Source organism: Callorhinchus milii, unplaced genomic scaffold (genome assembly GCF_018977255.1).
Source record: "Callorhinchus milii isolate IMCB2004 unplaced genomic scaffold, IMCB_Cmil_1.0 Scaffold27, whole genome shotgun sequence".
NCBI lineage: Eukaryota > Metazoa > Chordata > Chondrichthyes > Chimaeriformes > Callorhinchidae > Callorhinchus > Callorhinchus milii.
In genome coordinates, this window is record NW_024704768.1 from 699,567 (window position 1) to 722,671 (window position 23,105).

The 23,105-nt window shown below is 43.5% G+C and overlaps 1 protein-coding gene across 4 annotated transcripts in view; it reads right to left on the reverse strand.

Moving 5' to 3' along the window:
* Positions 1-22,772, reverse strand: part of LOC103189560 (spermatogenesis-associated serine-rich protein 2) — a 41,104-nt gene extending 18,332 nt beyond the window's left edge. Inside the window, exons 1-2 of one of the 4 annotated variants that reach the window (XM_007909993.2) lie at positions 22,699-22,772; positions 21,637-21,865 (exon numbers count right to left, since the gene is read on the reverse strand). In XM_007909993.2, coding sequence (XP_007908184.2) covers positions 21,637-21,661 — 25 coding nt within the window. In that variant the 5' untranslated portion in view covers positions 21,662-21,865; positions 22,699-22,772. Of the gene's footprint in view, positions 1-8,607; positions 8,658-21,636; positions 21,866-22,263; positions 22,372-22,698 lie in introns of those variants that run through there. The other 3 variants (XM_042344218.1, XM_042344217.1, XM_007909994.2) reach the window with 3 other exon arrangements.
* Between the last annotated feature and the right edge of the window lie 333 nt (positions 22,773-23,105).

The window sequence follows — 23,105 nt, forward strand, 5'->3', positions numbered from 1 at the left end:
ACGTGATAAGGCACTATATCAAATGCAAGAATTATCATTATATTGTTTATTATTATTACGGCACTGCTGGTGACAGCACAGCCCAGCTCATCAGCAGGACTTGGAAGGGCACACCAGTCACTGGGGTCATCGAGTCACCCCCCTCAGCTCCTGTTAACCCAGCAAGCTAAAGCCCTAACTGGTCCTAGCTGGACAAGCTGGGACAGCAATATCAATGGCAAACCTATGTGGTTTTAGCTGGTTAGACTGCAGCAGTTACCCCAGCTTTGGCTCTTGACAATCTGGGCCTAATACTTGCCGGAATTAGGTAAGCAGGATGTGTCCCTCTAGGGAGAGAGAGAGAGAGAGAGAGCGCATACCATTCCAAGAATCTATCTCTGGGATTTCTGTATAGTTGGGAAGCATGGAAACCTCAGTTTGGTTTGGAAACTCTTTAAGCATGGTGATGAGTTTCCACATGTGTCAGACACCCAGCTGACCAAAAATATATAACAGAAGAGCTCCTCACAAACACAAACTCAATTTTGCAGTCGAACATTGCTTGTCTGCCAGCTAACCACACAGACTGTTGGTGAAAGCTTTCACACGGGTAACACTGCAAAAGGATCACAAGGTGAAGAGAGATCGGATCCTGAAACAATATCTATTTGATGGGACAGTTCGCCCACAAAACACACAGCCACATAAACGCTTTGGGACGTCCTCCCGCCCTGAGAGGAGCTATATATACACCAAATCATCATTATTATTATAACAAACAGCATTGCTTGCGCTGAGAAAGTTTAACCACCGCGGTTTCTGAAATTTTTGTTTATTGTGGTTTACACGACTCTTTCAAGTGTTGAGAACACAATGATCCTTCACCTACACAGAAAATATTGCCAGCAATCTTGAGCTGTGTATATTTTAATATAATGAAAGATCTAAGCTGCCCATGACCGCTGGAGCCTGTAGAAAGTGAGTTTGAATAGAACACGTTGTATGTTCAGCCCTCTCTGCAATGACCGCACATTCTGGCTTTCGAGATCAAAGCTGAGCATCTCAGCATTACTCTGTAACCCTGGCTAGAACAGTAAACTGGAGCACAGACATTGGAAACACATTTATTATAAGCTACCCTGAACAATTACAAATTACATTTCATGCTGGGAGGATGTTCCAAGGAGTCAGGGATTTGGACCCAAGATGGGGATTAGGATCAGGAAAGGTGGAGGGCAGGGAGGGTAGCTAAAAAGGAGCGTCTTGAAAACGTGCCTTGAAGGAGGCAAAGCAGGGAGCAAGGCGAAGGGACTGTGGAATGGAGTTCCAAAGGGTGGGGGCAGAGAGTCTGAAGGCCCAACTGCCAATGGTGGGGCAGGCAGATCGCGGACATGAAGCAGGCCAGAGTGGACAGGTTGATATGGTAATATACTGTGAAGTTTTTATTTGGTTGATGAAACGTGGCAGCCAATCGCACACAGTAGTCCCACATACAGTCGTGGATTGAGTGACCAAATTATTTATTTTTTTGAGCGATTATTACCCCTGAAAAAACAACCTGCCAATCGACTAACACCGGGTTCCTACTTACTGCTAGGTAAAGAGGCTTGTGGAGTAAGAAAACTAATGTTTGCCTAACGTTTCGCTCTGCACAGTTATCAAATCCAGGTCCTCTCGCTTGCAAGGCAAGTACTCCAACCAATAAGTTACAGGACTCCTAAATATTCTGCTCCACTTATGTAGTGGTGAGAATACTTAGGAATCCTGTAATCAATACACTACGGCACTCCGTGTATTCATACTGCTACATAAGGAATGTTTTGGCACGCAGTCCCAGTGCAGGTCAAGTCATACAAAGCACAACAGGAACAGGTGCTTGGAAAATCTTGGCAGCTCATAATCGCTGTGGTATCATAATTGTTGTCAATATTAACACAATTACATTCAAATATCTATCAAGCATATTATTGAAAGCTTAGCAAAGAATCAACTTGGCATCAACAGCACAGGACCTTGGTTGGGGCCAGTCCCCAGCAATGGGGTCCATGTCTCACTCACACCAGGTGTTCGCCAGACCTGTTATTAGCCAACGTAGTGTAGCGTAGTGGTTAGGGCACACACCTTGCAAGCGAGAAGACCTGGGTTCAATTCCCGGGCAGGGCAAAGATGTTAAAATGCGCTATATTAAATGTGAGGATTATTATTATACCAAAAGGGGGGTTGGGGGGGAAGAGTGGGGGTTAAGGGAAATTGGACAGAATTTAATGCCAAGGCATAAAATGATGGGGGAAACCCGGGTACATTAATGAGTAGGTGGATCTTTAGCATCAAACTAACTACTTGGGTGTGACCATCAGGGATCATTCTCAAACTTGAACCACATCTCACAGTGTTCTGAAACTATCCAATGATGGTGAAATCTATTAATGGGAGGCTGGGCAAGGAAAGCCTAAGCGGAATACTTTCTATTCAAAGTATCACAAACTACCACCCTATCTCCAACCTCCCTTTCCTTTTCAAGGTTCTTGATTTGTTGCTTCCCAGCTTCACTCCTTCCTCTCCTGTCACTCCCTTTACGAACCCCTCCAATCCCTTTCCAAACATCCCTGGTCAAGGTGACAAATGACATTCTTCCATCTGTGACCAGGGCTCCCTCTGTCTACTCGTCCTCCTCGACCTCTCTGCTGCCTTCGACACTGTGGACCACTCTATCCTCCTTCACTGCCTCTCCTCTCATCTCAACTTTCAAGGTTCTGTCCTTGAATGGTTCAGATTCCATCTCTCACAGTCTCCACTTCGTCTCCACAATTAGTTTCTCCTCCAGCTCCCGCACCATCTTGTCCCTGTTCCTCAGGGCTCTGTCCTTGGTCCTCTCTTCAGCCTATGCCTCTTGGTGATATTATCCTCACATGTATGTGGATGACACCCAACTCTATCTCTCTGCCTCGATCCTCGACTCCAGGACCACTGATGTCCTAACAGACATCAAGTCTTGGATAAGAGCCAACTTTCTACAGTTGAACGTCAGCAAGACTGAGGCTTTTCTGATTGGCTCGCACCAGCACCTCTGCACCTCAGGCACTGGTAACATCAGCATCCGTGGACGCACACTCCACTTCACCAAGCCAGTCAGGAACCTAGGCGTCTTATTCAACCCTCACCTGTCCTTTGTCTCCCATATCTATGCCACGACCCGCTCTGCCTTCTCTCTCCTCCGCAACACTGCCTGACAACCACCACTGTCTCACACTTCAAGCCGCTGAAACCCTTATACATGCTTTCATTACATCTAGGCTTGACTATGCCAACTCCTTGCTTGTTGGCCTTCCCAACTCTTCTCTCCACAAGCTACAGAACATCCAGAACTCTGCAGCTCGTGTCCTCTCCTGTACCAGGCTCCATGACCCCATCAAACCCACCCTTACCTGGCTCCACTCCCCGCTGTCCCTCAGAGGATTGAGTTCAAAATCCCCAACCTCACCTTCAAGGCTCTCCACAGCCTTGCCCCCTCATACTTCTTCAACCTGCTAACACCTTATGAACCTGTCCGCTCCCTCCGTTCAGCAGGCTCCAGACTTCTCCATGTCCCCCGCCCAGCCCTCCATCGGCAGTCGGGCCTTTAGCCTCTCTGCCCCCATCCTCTGGAACTCCACCCCACATTCCCTTTGACTTGCTCCATCCCTCGCCTCCTCTGTAAAAGATGTTTTACAAATGTAATTTTGTGTTGTATTTGCTCAATTTTAACACATACGCACGCAAGCACACAAAATACTTGAATTTGCTTGGAGACTTGGTATCTGAGCCTCCAGTGTTTCCCACATCCTCCGCCCTGGTGATATTAAATCCAGGTGAGAGCCTGGTACATGAAGGAGTTTGTGTTACTAGGGGCTGGTGCTTCTAACGAGCTGAGGAGCCAATGCACAGCTGAGCAATCCTCAAAGAACAATGTCGGGTGGATATATTGTCCTTGCTTGGTCAGATGTACAGAACTCAAACCAGACTAACCTTACACCTGGAATAAACATGAGCCTTTTAAAGGCTACTCAAAGTCAGAAGTCCTGTACCTTACAGCGAGAGGACCTGGGTTCGATTCCCGAACAGGGCGAAACCTTAAGCAAGTTAGGCAAGTTTCCTTACTCCACACGCATTAAGCAGGAACCTGCTTGTTACTTGATTGGCAGATAGTTTTTCCGGGAGTAATAATCCCTTAAAAAAAAATCAATTTGTCACTCAATCCACAACTGTTTCTGGGACACTGCTGTGCGCAATTGGCTGTCGCGTTTCGCACCCAAAATAGTCGATCCACTTTGCAGTACATTCTGTGAAGCACCTTGAGATGCGTCAAAGATGTGATACGGTGCTATATAAAATGCAATAATAATAACATAACAAATGCAAGGATTATTATAATTAGAAACCAGAAACCAGTCTTTCTCCATTCCACATAAAGGATCTGTGCTGGTTATCGTGACAATTTAATAAAGAAAACCAAACAAATGCGTATCATGACTCACATTTCAAATTGATCATTATACCCAACAGGACATTTACACAACCATGTTCTGGAAGAGGAACAGCAGTAACTGTATATTGTAGTAAACGTGGCACATGAACTTGTAGAACCACAGTGTAACATCCTGAATATGCCATTAGAATATCCAAGTCATTATGAAGCCACACTTCTCTCTCAGGGCTCTCACTCCACACAAAGCCCATTCAGAACTTGCTGGTCGGTCCCATTCACAGACTGTTGTCCCCCGTCAGGTCTACATGTTTCAGTGTTTGGATTTTCTGTGTTGAAAGCTTGCATTCCAAAAATGCAGTGAAATCACAAATCCATCTAGACAAATCTGTGTTGGCTAGCTAAAGGACGGCTGAGAAAGCAGTTTCCCACTTTCACACAAGTTTAGATTTACGAAAGTCTGAATGGTTTTACTGTACATTCAGATACAATTACAGGCAATGTTTGGCTAACAACAACAACAAAATTACATTTGCATAGCAGGACTCCAGGCACTCAGATAAAGCATTAAACGTGATACATGTAATTTATTGACTTCACACCCGCAGAAAGGTTTATGGAAAGCAAAACAATAACTGCAACTCCTGGAGAAATATAAAAACATATACAGTAAATACTTCTCTGCCTATATAACTATAAAGTATAGGAACCATAAATACAATACAATTTACATTTATGTAGGGCCTTACATGTCAGAAAGAAGTCTTCAAGCATTTAAAAATACTGGATAATAATCCTTGCTTTTGATATAGAGCCTTATCATGTCACTGAGATGTCTCAAAACGCTTCACAGAATATATTGTAAAGTGGCTCGACTGTAAATTTTGTGGGTGAAATATGGCAGCCAATTGCGTACAGCAGTGTCCCACAAACAGTCGTAGATTGAGTGACCAAATGTTTTTTCAACCCCCCCCCCACCAAAAACTAGAAAGTGATCCGCCAATCAACTTGTTAGTTGATTGGCGGTTCCTACTTACTGCTAGATATCTGTTGAGTAAAGAAATTTGCCTAAGGTTTTGCCCTACTATGGGAATTGAACCCGGGTCCTCTCGCTTGCGAGGCGATTGCTTGAACCACTATGTTACGAGATTATGAATGGATAATTGTGGAATGAGGAAAGTTTTGAGACTTGCCTTGAACGAAGGGAGGGAGAGAGTCGGAGGGACTTCCGGAGGAGTTTCAGAGTGTGTGGAGGAGGGGGGGAAAGCTGATTGATAAAAGAGTTAAATACCAAAGGCGCCTACAAAAGAAAAGCAACAGGATGCCTAACTGAACTCCGCACTTGTCGTAGGAAGCTGCTATCTGCTCTGGTGGTAGCTCTGGGATAGACGGTTCTCAGTAGCTCTAATTCACCTCATTTGATCACTGTTCTGAACAAACAAATCTGGATGCATTCCAATTCTCACATTATTTAGTTCCTGTTCGGCTTGGCTCGACTGTTCCTACTCAGGCTGCTGTCATGTTGCCAACAAGGATATTGCATCCCACTTGTAGGGGATCATCATTCTGGCCAAAGGCGTTTGCTTGGTTGTCGCCAATTTGTGGTTTGCAATCCGGATCTGCTCTTTGAAATGAACAAAATCCGACCTGGGATTGAACCACAGTCTGCACGGAGCTCTTGCCTTATATTAACATTAATAATCCTTGCATTTGATATAGCACTTTAGCACTTCTTCAAGGCGTCTCAAAGCGTTTTGCAGAATATACTGTAAAGTGAATTAACTGTATATTGTTGTGGGTGAAACCCGGCAGCCAATTGAGCACAGCAGTGTCCCACAAACAGTCGTGGATTGAGTGACCAAATTATTGTGTAAGCATTTATTTTTTTTGAAGGAATTATTACACCCAGAAAAGCAATCCACCAATCGACTAACAAGCGGTTTCCTACTAACTACTAGGTAAACAGAGATACATACAGAGATATGTAAGGAAACTTGCCTAATGTTTCACCCTGTCCGGGAATTGAACCCATGTCCTCTTGTTTGTGAGTCTAATGCTTTAATCACTAAGATATAAGACTCCACTGTTTGTGATGAACCCTAATGCAATATAAAATTACACTCGCCTTTCATGTCGGGAGGATGTCCCAAGGTGCTGACCCTCAAATCTAAATCTGGTGAGATTCTAAAGTCACTGCCATTCACCATTATTAAACAACATAAGCAAAATAATGCTCCTTGCAAATATAAACTCTCCAGGTTGGCTTCCCAGTCAACCACAGAATCCGTCCAGCTTGTCTTATCATCTCTAACCTGTGAAACCATAGCTGCCTGACACTTGTATGCCAAGTAACATAATTACCCAACCCCATTCCTAATCGACCGGGCGTTAAGAGGGAACACCCTAGCAACAATTAACACAGGACGATCTAGTTAGTTATATAGCTGTGTGCTCCAAAGCTATGGAGAAATGATATCCAGGTGGAGAGTTCACCTGGTGAGCCAATGGCAACTGGCAATTTGTGGAGTCTTGTCGTGTAATGGTTAGCATGCTCGCCTCTCAAGGAGAGAGACTGGGTTCGATTCCCAGCAGGGGGAAACCTTAGGCAAGTTTCTTCACTCCACATGCCTGTTTACGTAGGCAGTAAGTAAGAACACTGATGACATCTGCTCGTATGAACAATCTGGATATTCATTCTTGATAGTTAGCCGCCCTTACCAAACACACACACACACACGCACAGTAATGACCTTTCCAATATTATACCGATATCACACCAAGAATAGTAACAGAGGCACCCAGCTAGCAACCTGGGTACTTGTCGCTATACCTGCTCTCAGGTGTTGTAGTATAATATGTATCCATAACCAGGTAAGCTAACACTGCTGGGAGATTTTGCCCCAGTGTAAAAAAAACTGTTGTTTTTCTTTCTCATAGATTCAATGTTATTTCATTTTCATGATAGAAATGGGAAGCCAGAAAACAAATAACCTCTTTATTACTGAGGGCAAAATACTGCAGATGCTGGAAATCTGAAATAAAACAGAAGTCGCTGGGAACACACAGCAGGTCAGGCAGCATCTATGGAGAGGAAAATGATGTTTCAGGTCGATAACCTTTCGGCGAAATGTTAACAAAGATCACTTCTTCACATCAGGTGGGAACTACACAAGCAACCTGACCTCGGGCAACTAAAGAACACAAAGGGAATTTGATCAAAAATTAAAATGAATAGTTGGCAAATCTCACCCTCGGAAAAGCGATCTGCCAATTGACAAACAAATGAGCTCCTACTTACTGCTAGCTAAACAGAAGCGTGTGAAGTAAGGAAACTTGCCTAGGGTTTCACCCTGCCCGGGAAATGAACCCGACTCCTCTCCGCTTGCGAGGCGAGTGCTCGTTAGAGCTACAGGTCTCACCAAAGGGTAAAATGTATACCAAACCATTGAAAAACAGTGTCAGCTGTAACAGCCATGAACTGATCTGAAATCAAAGCACAGAGTCCCTTAAAGAATATGTTAACATATTAAATGTAGAAGGCTGGACACTACTGTGAGACTGACAAAAGATTTGTTTTTATAGAGTGAAACGTGCTCGGCAGCAGTAACTGCAGTCTTATGTAGTAACTACTTTTGTAGGCAAACGCAGCAGTCAGTTTGCCCCACATATCACATCAGCAGCCGTACAGCAAATGACCAGTTTATCTGGAGTTTGTGGGGTAAACAAACCTTTCAATTAGTGTCACAGGTTCTTTAACATTGACCTGAACAAGCAAACTGGATTAACATCTCATCCGACAGACACGAAGGAGTGCTCTCTCCACCACCCCCAGCAACAGGGAGACAGACGTGGGACTTGTATCCACAACCTTCTGCCGCATGAGGCAATAATGCACCTACCTGAGCCAAGCACCCACCCCGCCCCCTCCCCCTCACAATACATAGTTTATTTAAAACTATGCTACTGAAGGCTGATGCCCTATTTCTGAAACGTCCGTAGACCCGCAAGGAATATTTTTCTGTTTCCCTTCCAGAAACATTTAGGGGTTATGGAGCGAGTGGGGGGTGGGAGGCATGTGAAGTAGAGGGGAAGGTGTAGTGGGGGGGATTGTTGGAAAATAATAACCAACAGCCAAGAGCCAAGCATCCCACAAATTTAAAACTCACCTCAATGGAGCCAGATGTCACTGTTCCGTCTGAATGCCTGCCACATGTTAACAAACGCCTACTTTAAGCCACTTCCAGTGTATATGTGGCAGCAGTTGAGACTTTGGAAGCAGGCCAGCAGGCAACACTGAAGATAAGCGGTTGTGTTTATTATATAAAAACTATTTGCACTCAAACTATTTGTGAATGCTGCAGGTTAATGTGATTGACAGGCGGAAGGGTTGATTTATGGGGAAACTTATGGAGGTGCCATCATGTACAGATAATAGTAATAATGCTTGCATTTGATATTGTGTCTTTTCACGTCGTTGAGACGTCTCAAAATGCTTCACAGCATACACTGTAAAGTGGAGTGACTGTGTATTTTGTAGGTGAAACTCGGCAGCCAATAATGCTCAAAAACAGCAATCCATTTGGGAGGATTGTGGTGATTAAGGATAATAATAATAATCTTTGGATTTGATATAGCACCTTATCAGATCTTCGAGACGTCTCTAATTACTTCACAGAATATACTGTAAAATTGACTGCATATTTTGTGGGCAAAACACCAGTTGTGCACAACAGTCCCACAAACAGTCGTATACATTAGAACATACAGCACAGAAAGAGGCCATTCGGCCCAACTGGTCTATGCCGGTGTTTATGCTCCACATGAGTCTCCTCCTGCCCTTCCTCAACTAAGCCTTCAAGCATAACCTTCTATTCCTCTCTCCCTCATGTACCTCTCCAGCTTCCCCTTAAATACATCTGTGCTATTTGCCTCAACAACTCCTTGTGGTAGTCTGTTCCACATTCCCACTAATCTCTGAGAAGAAATTTCTTTTAACTTCCCCATTTGATCTATTTGTGACTATTTTATATTGATGGTCCCTGGTTTTGGTCTCGTGAATGGAGTGACCATTTTTTTAAAAGGAATTATTACAATAACTTATGTCAGAAGAATGTTCCAAGTCGTTGGAGAGTACCTCCAGAAAAGCGATCCACCAATCGACTAACAATCGGGTTCCTACTTACTGCTAGGTAAACAGAGTTGTGTGGAGTAAGGAAATTTGCCCACTGTTTCATCCTGCTGGGAATTGAACCCATGTCTCACACTTGCAGGGTGAGTGCTCTAACCACTGAACTACATGATCAATCAAATTTAGGCAAATTCAAAACTAGGCAGTTTCACTAGCACCCACCCCACAGCAGCCCATCGGGGAAGCACCTCGGTAAAAATATCACTGGGAAACATAGTCGCTGTGGTGATTGGTAGAAATTACAAGCACAGGAAACAATTTCAGGGTTTCGTAACTTCTAATTAGCAACTAATTACTGACTTGACAGAAGACATGTGCTTTGCTGAGAAACCTGGTACACAGTCCTGTCCACCAGACAGTGATCAGTGAGTGGGCTGAGAGGGAAAATTAAGGTGGTTCTCAGAGTTCACCATGCATTGGGGCAGCCCTGCTTCCAACAAACTTATAATAACCAACCTTGCACTAGTAATTTTGTTGTTGTTAATATGGCGCCTTATCACTTAGTTGAAGTGTCTCAAAGCGTTTCACAGGATATACAGTAAAGTGAGGTGACTATGAACTTTGTAGGCGAACATGACAGCTAATTTAGGTACAGTTATGTCCCACAAGCGGCCATGATGTGAGTGATTGATTTTATCTGGGGCATTCTTGGCCAGACCACTGAGATTGTTGGTCAACAACACAAAACTCTTCCTTTTTGACTAGCGGTGCAGGATCTTTAATGTCCACTTGAACAGGGCACGGACAGGACCTCAGTGTAACAGCTCCTCCAAAGAACAATGCAGTAATCTCCCAGCACTGTGCTGATGTGTTAGTCTACCCGAGATTTTGCCCACAAAATATATAGTCAATTCATCTTACACTATACTCTGTGAACTGCTTTGAGATGTATCGAAGACTTGATAAGGTGCTATATAAAATGCAAGATTTATTACTATTATAAACAGGACGATTGGCATAATGCATAATTTCATCCACAAAATAGTCAGTCCACTTTACGGTATATTCTGTGAATCTCTTTGAGACACCTCAAGGACATTATAAGGCACCCTTCTGTGCTATAATATTCTATGATTCTGCAATATATATCTACTCCACTAGAATGTAGAGTCCTGTAGTTTAGTGGTTAGAGCACCTGCCTCGCAAGCAAGAGAATTGGCTGCCGTGTTTCGCCCTCAAAATATATAGTCAATTCACTTTACAGTGTATCCTGTGAAGGGCTTTGAGACATCTTGACAATGTGATAAGGCGCAATATCAGATGCAAAGATTATTTTTTTTAATTCATCTAAACGATGAATAAAATACTCAAGAAAAATCGGATGGAAAATATAGCAACAATTCTCAGTGTGTTTTTCTCCCCCAAGTTTCTAGCTGCCCCTTCTCTTCCTGCCTCTTTTTTCTCTCCCGTTGATGATGTGATTGTGTGGTTGCCCTCCAGCACCTCACCCTAATGGCTATTGTTCCTATGTGAGTCCTGATAGTGAGTGTTGGTTGGAATATTTGACAGAATTTTACCACATGAAAACCCAGAGTCCTTTAGTACCAATGTAACTGTAAATGAGTTGGTGCTCTTGGTCTGTACAGAAATATTATATATAATTTGCTAGGATCGTCTTAAAAATAAACTGAAATCGCATCTGAAGTTGGTTAGACAAGAAGAGCAAATTCCAACTCCTGTAGAGATTTGATAAGATACATCACGGACGATATTAAACTCTCTAACTCAGAAAAAAGAATTGCCCATTGGTTTATAATTCCTTTCCTGGTCAGCATCTGGCTTCTTGGAACAGAGTGAACAGGAGGCATGGAAAAGAAACTCCGACTGCAGAACTCGTACTTTGATGCATCTGCCTGACATTCCCACTCGCACAGAATCAGGCTCCAAAGGCTGGTGGAGTAACAGTCGTGACATTGTGCTGTGTGCGTTAAAACAAGGAGTCTCCTCATCGGGCAGTTTTCTAAGAATTTAATAATTTGCAGAATTCGTATGTGTGTATACACAATATAAATATATATATAAAAAAATACCTCCAGGAGCACGGTGTCAGCTTTCTCCTCATTCACGTTCGTGTTGTGAACAATGTTGAACAGGGAGATCCTGGGATTAAAGTGCAACCAGTTTGGAGGGGGACGGTGGAGATGTGTGTAGACAAGCGCTTTGGGATGTCTGAGGGGCACTAGATAAATACAAGTTGTTGAAGTAGAAGTAGAATTGGAAGGGAGAGTTAAACCTGTGGGTATCTTGAGTATCTCAACCTGGGGGACTGGGAGGGGAGGATTGTCATTTGAGGGAGGTGTTGCTTCGGTGTCAGTGGGGGTGTCAATGTATTGGCCAGTGATGCTGGACAAGTAAGCGATGTTAGGATTATTATTAGGACCTGATCTCGTATTGAAGTATCCCTGGGTATGGAAATATTATAATTCAATCTACTTCCTACTCAATAAGGGTTTGAATGGACTGCAGATCAGCAAACAGCTCGCTAATCTGAGACTTTAGAAAAAAAACATCACCTAGGTCATAGATGTTTGCTCCCAAGGGGAAAGAAAGCCTGCAAAGGTCACAGGTGTTTGGAGATCCTGTAGATTAGATTGATACTGTATTGTTTGGTGACTTTTATGTAGGCTGCCCTTACCAAGTACTGGTTAAATATGCCGTGCATGCATGCTTTTATTGTTGCACCCTGTTCCTTGTGTGGATAATATATTAGCATAGGCATGCTAAACACTATTTGGTGGTAGAGATACATTGAGATACATTAAAAAAAGTCAAGATACCAGTGCAAGAAATTCAGCTCGTTCCTGGGGTGCAAATTAAATATATTTTAAAATTGTCCTTTTTTAAATATATTTTAAAATTGTCCTTACCAAAGTTTTAGTTTCTTCTGAATGATCATCTATGAGGGTGGGAGGGGGTAAAGGATGACGGATTCACGTAGTATGCCCTTCTAAAATGAATTCCACTCCCGGCCTTTACACAAAGTACAGCCAATACCTTTACAATATATTCTGCGAAGCGCTTTTAGACATCTCAACGACGTGATAAGGCGCAATATCAAATTCAAGCACTGTTATTATTACAAAGCTCAAACCAAATATTGAAGTATTTGATCAAATATTTCAATACAAAGTGCACATTTTAAAATACAAATGTGTTCCCCCCCATTGACGTAAAAAGCCTGACTGCGTAAAATACTGGGAGTTCCAAGCACTTGCTCAGATTTCATTTAGATTGTGAATAACAAACGACTGGTCCCATAGCACTAACATTTCCAAAAAAAGTTCTCAGGAATCCTGTGATGGCTTTATTGCTGTCTCACCAGCCTTTGGTACAAGGCAAACTGTGTGTGAGCAGGTATATTTAGCAAGGGGTAACGAGTTACTGAGAAACAAATTGTATGCTGGGTTTAAATAAATAAAACAAGTCCTTGCATTTGATGCAGCGCCTTATCACGTTGTTGAGATGTCTCAAAGAGCTTCACAGGATATACTGTAAAGTGAATTGACTGTATATTTTGTGGGTGAAACGTAGCAGCCAATTGTGCATAGCAGTGTCCCACAAACAGTTTTGGATTGAGTGACCAAATTATTTTTTTTCTTTCTTTGAACTAACAATCGGGGTTCCTACTTACTGCTAGGTAAGCAGAAGCGTAAGGAAACTTGCCTAAGGTTTCGCCCTGCCCTGGAATCGTACCAGGGTCCTATCGCTTGCGAGGCGAGCACTCTAATCACTAGGCACTAGTGAAGCACTTTGAAATGTTTCAACAAAGTGATAAGGTGATATCAAAGACACGGATTATTATTATACTGAGACAGCTGGAATAATGTACCTGGGCTACGAGGGGAGAGATTTGCACACTGCGAAAAGCCACGATGGAGTGAATCATCAATTGTATCTAAAATGCTGAACGTGGTTTAATAAACATCCAGAACAATGGGACGTGGGCTCAAACTCAGATGAGGGGAGGTGAAGGGAGGTGAATGAAGTTCAGATGCAATTACTTTATCCTGAGGCTGGTGATTATATGGAATAGACTAACCGGGGAGGCAGATTCAAGAAGGAGTTAAAGATAGTTATTTATTTGTCAAAGGATTTAATTCAGGGGTTTAAGAAATAGCTTAGCGTAGGATTATACATTATTTTGTTTAAGTTTGGAAGCAGCCAGATTGAGCACAATAGGCTTTTGCAGCCGTTTGCATTCCTCTGAGCAGGCAAGGTGAGCAAACTGCCTCTCCTGACATGATCTATAAAGCAGAGATAATAAAGACAGTAGATTTCCAACTTGAATTAACATGCCTTTTACAAAAATCACAACTGCCTGTCTGCACTTGGAAACTACTCTAAAATCAAGTGGGCCCCTCTCAATAAAGTATAGAATGATTATGCGAACACATATATAAAAAAACTTCAAGTTCAGCATTTTTATGAGATGAACATTTTTATGAGGTTTGAAAAAAATGTCAGGTTTCAGGGCATTTGGAAGTGTAACAGGACACCATGCGAGCCAGTGGGGGGTAAACGTAACAGTAAAACGAAACCTTAGGCAAGTTTCCTTACGCCACATGCCGCCTCGGTTTACCTTGCAGTAAGTAGGAACCTGGTTGGTAGTTGGATCACTTTTCCAGGGTAATAATCCCTAAAAATTTGTGGTCATCCAATTCACGACTGTTTATGGGACACTGATATGCTCAATTGGTTATAATATTATTATAACTGAGGAGCTATTTCTAAGATTTTCTGACACACAAGATACCATTGACTATGAAACCCCCTTTCTCCCAGTTCAGCCAGTATCAGCGATGACCCAATATGAATGACAAGTATTTAGAAAAAAATCAGCAGATAAAAGCTACCGTACCTAACGTTTCTGCATGGCTGATGCATTCGATTTCAACTGAATCAACGCACTTGTGTAAAACTCCCTGTGGAAGTTTTCTCAGAAATTTGGTTTAAGCATCTTCTGGAAGCTCAATAACTAGAGACGCAACAGAGTCCTTTTTTTTTGAAGATTTATACATTTGCTGTACTGTATTTAGTTTTTAAAATAACAACAACTACTTGCATCTTTATAGCGCCCTTTATGCTGGACGTAGTCTCAGATCGCTTATAAAGTATTAATTGCCTAGTAAGATTTACTACTGGTACTTCATGTTAATAATTCACCAATATGTCTGCCTTATCTCTCCAGAGTCAACGCTGGTCAGTTTAATGTTGATTATTGGCAGACTGCTCTACATTCTACAGGTCCAGGGTCTGTTTTAAGGGCCACAGATAAAAGAGAAGCTTAGGAGAGCCGCGAGTAAAAGGTCATCAAGAGAAAAAGAGAGTCGACTTTCGATTTCTGTGAGCAGTAGGAGCTTGACTATTCACAACAACAACTTGCATTTACACAGCGCCCCTCATGCAAGGTAGTGTCCCTGAGCGCTTGACAGGGGTGAAGCGCGACGCCAAGCCGGGGGATGTGGCCGTAGGCACGGTTGAAGAGGAAGGAAAACTTCCCCAAGGGATTTCATGGTCAGACACAGCAACCATAACCGTTGCAACGCAGAAAAGGTGGCAAATTCTTGTAAAAGGTGCCAGCTCAGTTGGTAGTACTCTGGCCTCTGGGTCAAAAGGATTAATTATAATAATCCTGCATTTGATACAGTGCCTCATTACATCTTCGAAATGTCTCAAAGCGCTTTACAGAATAAGAATATACTGTAAAGTGAATTGACAGTAGATTTTGTGGGCGTATACTGTAAAGTATTTTGTGGTTGAAACGTGGCAGCCAATTGCAACAGCAGTGTCCCACAAACAGACGACTAACAACCGAGTTCCTACTTACTGCTAGATAAACAGGGGCGTGTGGACTAAGGAAACTTGACTAAGGTTTCGCCATGTGTGGGAATTGACCTCGGGTCCTATCACTTGCGGATGAGTGCTCTAACCACTATACTACCTGACTCCACAAGAGACTGTGTGTTCAAGCATCACGTCAGGACTTGAAACTTGTAGTCCAGGCGGACACTCCAGGCGCAGCAGTATTGGCAGATGCCATCCTTCAGGGGAGATGTTCAAACAAGATCCTATCTACCTGTTCAGGTGGACGTTAAAAACATTCCACATGACTCAAAAAGAGAAGCGAGTTTCTACTGGTGTCCGAGCCACCGATCATGCAGATAAATTAGTTGTTCGCTTCATGCCATTTTGTGAAATTATCCGTGAAACCCTTTGTGAAAGTTCAACTGTACAGAATGGGCGCTATATCATATGTGAGAATTGTAAGGATCATTGTAAAATAATTGCACAAATCGGCTTTTAAAATATGAACGTATCGATTTCAAGGTCTTTATACTCGTCTTGAAATCCCTTCATGGCTTGGCACCTCCCTACCTCTCCGACCTACTTACTCCCCAACCCAGGTCACGCCTGACGACCTTTCACTTCAACTATGCTTAAGATCCCCTCTCCTCCTGACTCGGCATCATGCTCTGCCACTGTCAAGCATTCTGAGACTCTACCCTGCACGAGGGGCACTGTGTAAATGCAAGTTGTCGCTCTTATCAGGGCCTGTAGATAAGTTCCAAAATAAAACCGCACACCTGGACGAAAACGCTATCCTCAACACTGTGTTGCAACTGGTCAACTTGTGCGTCAAGAGAATAAAGTAATCAGAACTTTGACCGGGTTCCACATCACACTCCAAGTAGTCACTTTACACACTTAAATGCCCATTAAAGCAAAGAGCACAGTGTAAATAACTGCAATAAACTGTATCTTTCACTCTGGTGCTTGCAATAGGAGCTTGCATGAAACTTGAAGCTAAGTGAAGTACAGAGATTGTACAAGCTTATCAGAAACCTCTCCCTCTGGTAGCTGCAGTGCTAAGAACGTGCATTGGTAACATATACTCCTTGGAAAAGCCGCCAAGGAATTTTTTTCCGCACTCCTTTTGAGTATATTGCAAATGTACATGAATTATGTCTGACAACCATTTTGGTTAGGGAGAGTCACTGGCTTAAAACATTCTCTAGCCTTGTTCTTGCTTCTCTCTTGATCTTTCGCCCCCAACCTCTGGAACCCTCTCCTATCCATCCAACCTCATCAATCTATGGTCAATTCCTCCTTTCCCCCTCTCTCTTGCTCAGGGTCTGACCCAGTCTTTGTAAAGCGCTCTGAGACGTTATCCTGTGTGAAGGGTGCCATATAAAGCTAAGTTGTGGTTTGGCCACTCTTTTCGTGCCTTCAAAGTCCTCCACGACCTGGCCCCTCCCTTGCCTCCTTCAAGGCAAATCTCAAGACCCTCCTCATTTAACCATGCTTTCAGTGACCCTCCTACACCTACTCTCCACCCCTCCTGATCCCAACCACGTGCTCGAGCCCGGATGTCCTCCTGACATGAAAGGCGCTGTGTAAATGTAAGTTAATGTTGTTGCTGTCAGCCACCCCCTCCCCTTTCAGGTTTGTTTTAAACAACTCCTATTATGAGCAGAAAAACAACAAGAACAAAATGACATATGTATAGTGACTTTCACATCGGGGGGACAACCCAAGGAGCTGGATAATCAGTGCTTTGGACCCGAGCTTTGGGTCAGGATCCTGGAGGGTAGAGGGCAGGGGGGGTAAGGAGGGTGATCGAAGGCACGATTGAAGAGGAGGGTCTTGAGATGGGTCTGGAAGGAGGCATGGGAGGGGGCGAGGTGGAGAGTCTGTGGGAAGGAGTTCTAGAGGGGCTGAAGGCCTGCCCACCAATGGTGTGGCGGGTGAGGCAGGGGACGTGAAGCATGCCAGAGCCCCTGAGTGGAGGGAGGGACCGGTTGGTAGAGGATGAGGAGGTCACAGAGGTAGTGGGGAGCAAGGCTATGGAGAGATTTGAAAGTGAAGACCAGGATCTTGTATCCTCTGTGTGATGGGAAGCCAGTGGAGTCGGGCGAGCATGGGGGCAGCAGTCTCAGCCACGCCAATGTGCTAACACTCTAACACTGGCACTTCCACAATGTGCAAGATACTGCAAATAATAATAATAATCCTTGCATTTGACATAGCGCCTGATCACATCATTGAGTCGTCTCAAAGTGCCTCACAGAATATATTGTAAAGAGGATTGACTGTGTATTTTATGGGCAAAATGCCCCCAAAGCTAAAAGAACAAGTTATTCACAGAACTTTTAAAAAAGCCAAGATGTCAGGTACTGTGCCCTCTGCCCCAAAAACCACACCAGGATGACTGATGGGTTAGGCCAGCGAAAGTCATCATGAAATTCTCTGGTTGTATTCTCTATTTTCTTATCTACTGGTATTCAGCCCATTGTATTCAGAGAATGCTTTACATAAAGTAAATCTTTTAAGGTGACAGGACAGGTAGATAAAGCTGTTAAAAAGCATGAGTTATTACGCTTTATAAATAGGGGCAGAGAATACAAAAGTCAGGAAGTTATGATGAACCTTTATATAAAACACTGGTTAGGCCTCAGCGAGAGACTGTGTTCAGTTCTGGGCCCCACACGTTAGGAAGGATGTCAAGGCATTGGAGAGGGTGCAAAGGAGATTTACCAGGATGGCACCAGGAATGAGGGACTTCAGTTATCAGGAGGTGAGAGAAGCGAGGATTATTCTCCTTGGAGCAGAGAAGGTTAAGAGGAGACTCAATAAAAGTTTTCAAAATTATGAGGGGATTCGATAGGTTGAACAGGGAGAAACTATTTCTACTGGCAGATGGGTTGGTAACCCGAGGGCACCGATTTAAAATAGTTGTTAAAAGAGGGGAGGTGCGGAGAATTTTTTTTAAAAACACAGCGAGTTGTTCGGATCTAGAATGATTGCCTGAAAGGAAGCCGATTCAATAACAGCTTTTAAGAGGGTAGATAATTATTTGGGGAGGACAAGTTTGTAGGGCTATGGGGAGAGAGCGGGAGAGTGGGGTTGATTTGGAAGCTCTTTTCAAAAAGCGGCACAGACACAATGGGCCGAATGGCCTCCTTTTGTGCTGCATAATTCTATGACTATGATTACATAAGAACCTAAGAATTTGCTGGTGAAAGAAGACCAATGTCCATTCAGTTCACCTTCCACCATCCTGACAGTCGCATGACATGTCGTGTCCCAAACTATAATATTTCCTAACAGAAATCTATCTCATTTGTTCTTGAAACAAACACATTAAGAATTCTTCAGAGTGAAATTGTGCCGAGGAGAGCGAGAGACAGAGAAAGAGAAAGACCGTGTACGTGTCGACACACAAGCTTGAAAGCTTTTAAATGAGGACAGTAATGGAATTTGAAATATTTCGCAGACAAACACAATACCTCAAGAGCCGGCCACGCACGCTCACAGCTGCAGGTTACATCCGGCTATGCCTGTTTCAATCAGTTCAAAAGAAGGGAATTTGGGAATGCCATACGCACAATTCGGGAATAATTACAAAGCTTCTGCTTGCTAAAAATTTCTCCAAAGATTTTGGTAATTTTTTTAAACAAAGTAGCATCATTTCCAGAAGAGAGATTTACAGGTCCTGTGTCCCTCGCCTGGGAGGGCTGTTGCAATAAAACACCTGAGATTTGGAGCTCTGCCAACTAAGCTGTTTAGTGTTATCAGACAGCAGTCATGAAACCAGTTCTTTCATACCATTAATAAACAGTCACTTGAAAGTTCCTGCGCCGTGCGCTGGGCCACCCAGCTTTCAAGGGAATTATCCGGCAGTGGAGTCAGAATCGGATTACACTCTTTGCATTTTGCAATGCTCTTTCTCTCTCTCTCGTCAGTGGGACATCGCTGTGAATCCTCAGCTCCTATTTAACCCCAGCAGAAAGATATAAGCCTTTTCACCAAAGTTTCAACAACAACTTGCATTTATATAGAGCCCTCACGTAGGGTAGTGTCTCAGAGCACTTATAATATAATCCTTGTATTTGATATAGTGCCTTATCACGTCTTCGAGACGTCTCAAAGCATTTCACAGAATATACTGTAAAGTGTAGTGACTATTATTTTGTGGGATAAACGCGGCAGCCAATTGAGCACAGCGATGTCCCACAAACAGTCATGGATTGAGTGACCAGATCGTTTTTTTTTTTGAAGGGATGATTACCCCTGGAAAAGTGATCCGCCTATCAACAAACAACCGGGTTCCTATTTACTGCTAGAACAGAAGTGTGTGGAGTAGGGAAGCTTGCCTAAGGTTTCGCCCTGCCTGGGAATCAAATGATGATCCTCTCGCTTGAGAGGTGAGTGCTCTAACCAGAACGCAACAGACTTGTACCCTCTTTAGCTCCATCAATTAGTAAATGCCAAACGTGTTATGAGCCAAAGCGACACTTAGGTCCAGAACCAGGGCACGTTTAAAAATAACTCCTGCTGCTGTTTTCAAAATCTCTGATCCAGATGAGATAATCCCTAGAATTTTTGTTTCTGGGTGGCTATCTAGGTTACTTGTTCATTTCTCTTCCACACCTCTCCCCCAATCTTTTCTTTCTATTCCTTCCATTCCTTCCCATTTACTCCCGTCAGGTGTTTGTATTGTCCTTTGTTCATTTGGACAGCAAAATAAGATTTTTTTAAAAATCACTCATTTAGTCTAGGAACATAGACCATTCAGCCCGTCGAGCCTGTTCCTCCATTCTATAAGATCATGGCTGATCCTCAACTCCAATTACCATCCTCTGCCCCATATGCCTTGATACCCTGATCTAACAAATCTACCTCAGTCTAAATATTTAAGCTGCCCTTCAGACTACAAATGAACATTTTATTTAAAAAAAACCTGGCCAGATTCCAGACTACAACCCAGTGAAATCCTGGAAGTGAACCCTGACTAGTCAATACCTACCTCTTCGAACTCGCCTATGACCACTTCACCCTTCCCGGTACCTGCCCCAACCTTGTAAAGCATCTCCGAGACATTACTCTTACACAAAGGGCGCAATATAAATCTACTTGGTAGTACAAAGTATATTGCCTATCCGTAAGGTCAGCAAACGGACAGAGGGAGGAATTTTGACTATATTAGCTGATTGATTTGGAAAGTCACCAGTGAGTCAGTTTACTGCAATGTATAATATAATGTTCAAATTAAAACAGACTGCAAAAATAATAATAATTACTCAATCCATAACTGTTTGTGAGACACCGCTGTGCACAATGGGCTGCTGCGTTTCACCCACAAAATATAGTCAATTCACTTTACAGTGCACAACAACAACAAAATTACATTTACGTAGTGCAGGAGGAACGTCCCAACGTGCCAGGCAATCAGTGTTTTGGGTTAGGTGAAGCGCTTTGAGATATCTCAAAGATGTGATAATGTGCTCTACAAATGCAAGTATTATTATTTATTATATAAAAAAAACTGAGCACACTAGGGGATTGACCTAAGGTCCATTGTTTATACCAACAACAAATTACATTTGTATAGTGCCTTTCTTATCAGGAGGGCATCCCAAGGCTCTGGGCATACAGTTGTGTACTGGAAACAGGTGCTTCAATGACTGAAGAAAAGAAGGATTAATTTACATTGTACAGCACACACTGCCACGATTCAAGGGTTCTGATGGGCTATTTATTAACAAGCGCTTTGGAACTTCTTCCTAACATGAAAGACGCTATATAAATAAATTTTGGCGATGGTAATTCGATCAGAACTCTCTTAGAAACTTCACTAAATCTACCAGAACATTTTTTTGCTTACTATATTCTTGTACTCGATTTCTATTTGAGGTGTACAACACTGGGAAATAGATCAAGCTGTTTGTTAAAACAGAGTTCATGGCATTTTTGTAGAGAAAGATGGCATCTTATGACGGGGCAGTTATTTTTACCATTACTTAAAATTCTAGCTATACTTGTCTTTTATCCCCCAACTTGACAAAAAAGACATTTGGAAAAGTACAACGACCTCGCTCACTAACACACAAAAGTTAATTTCTTAATACACGAATATCCTCGAAAACCAAGAGTCACGGCGGCTACTTTTAAGCGCTTATATACTACTATTTTTTTTAAGCATTTGTCAAAGTCGTTTTCAACTCACCCTTTTGACTTTGTTTTTTAGCCATCTCGAAGTTTCAGATGTAGAGCTGAGGAGACGATTTTTTTGGGGGGAATGGGGTTGGGAGTAAGAGATTTTTTTAGGGGGGTTGGGGGGGGTATTTGAAACAGAAGATCAGCAATAACTCTTATCACTAATTTCCCACTGGAGGAGAGGCAGTTCTTGTCTGGATGTCTTCTTGGTAACTCCCTTTCTGCTAAGTCGGCAAACACTGAAATTCAATAATAATAAACAGGGGTTAGAGCTTTGTCCACCCACTGATTCCAGGTTATTTTTTCAATGAAAATCTTGCAAGATTACAAATCATTCCCCTTTCTTTCTCTCTCTCTCTCTGCATATTTTACAGGAATCTTTTTCCTAAAAAAAACACAAAACATAGGAGAAGTCTAATTACCAGTGTTCCCTCTCTCTCTCTCACTCTCTCTCTCTCCACTTCCCTCCTCCTCCCCCCCCACCCGCCACATACACACAATCCTTTCTTCTGAGAAGGTTGTGCAGAAAAGGGCCAGTGGGACAGTCTGTACTTTTTTTTTCGTCTCACAATTCCCTCCAGCAGCTTTCTCCCCTTTACACCCTCCCTCCCCCCTCGTCTCTCTCTCACACACTCACTCTATTCACACTGAATAAATCCAGGCAATTCTTCTCNTTTTTTTAAAACAAACAAAAGTGTTCCCAGTCTGAGGCCTCCCTTCTCCCCCTCTCCCCCACACCCCCCCAAGTCTGTGGCTCAGTCAACCCTCAGCCAACATCACCAGGTTCCCCCGGGGGCGGGCGGGGGGGGAGGCTGTGGCCCCCTCTAACCCTAGAGAGTGAGGGGGAAAGGGAGAGAGGGAAAGGGATCCCCCTCAGAAAACTCGCCTCACAAAGAGATTTTTAAAAAATATATTATTTTTCTCTCTTTCCCTCTCCTCACAGCCTGGAGGATGGAGAGAAGCTTCTATTCTTCTGCTGAAGGGTTTAACTCGCCCCCCTCTATACACATATATATCTATTGTAGGTATTTTTAAATAAAATATATTATAAACCGAGAGAAAGAGAACGCACACAGGTCGGGCGACGGTCAGCAGCCACTCTGAGGGACGGACAGGAGCGGGAGGGAACCGAACTCGCAGCCACCCGTCGCTCCCGCCTCTCTCGCTCCCGGACGTCACTTCCTGCCGGCGGCTGAGGAGGAGCCGAGCGATCCAGAAGCGCCTTCGGAACCCGCGGCCGAAGGGGCAGCGACGGCGCTCTTCACTCACCGCCGAGAATCGCCTCCCCCTCCAAAAAAAAGGCAGCCGAGGGTAGCGCACGAAGCTCGCCGGAAATAACCGAGGGCGGCCCGAATCGCCTTCGGGTTCCGCATGCGCAGAATGTGTGCGCGTGCGTGGAAGGTTAGACAAGGCGAGGGTGGCATTCACCGAACGAGGTCGCTGGAGAAAGCCGAGTGTTTCCGAGGTAGGCGGCCGGAG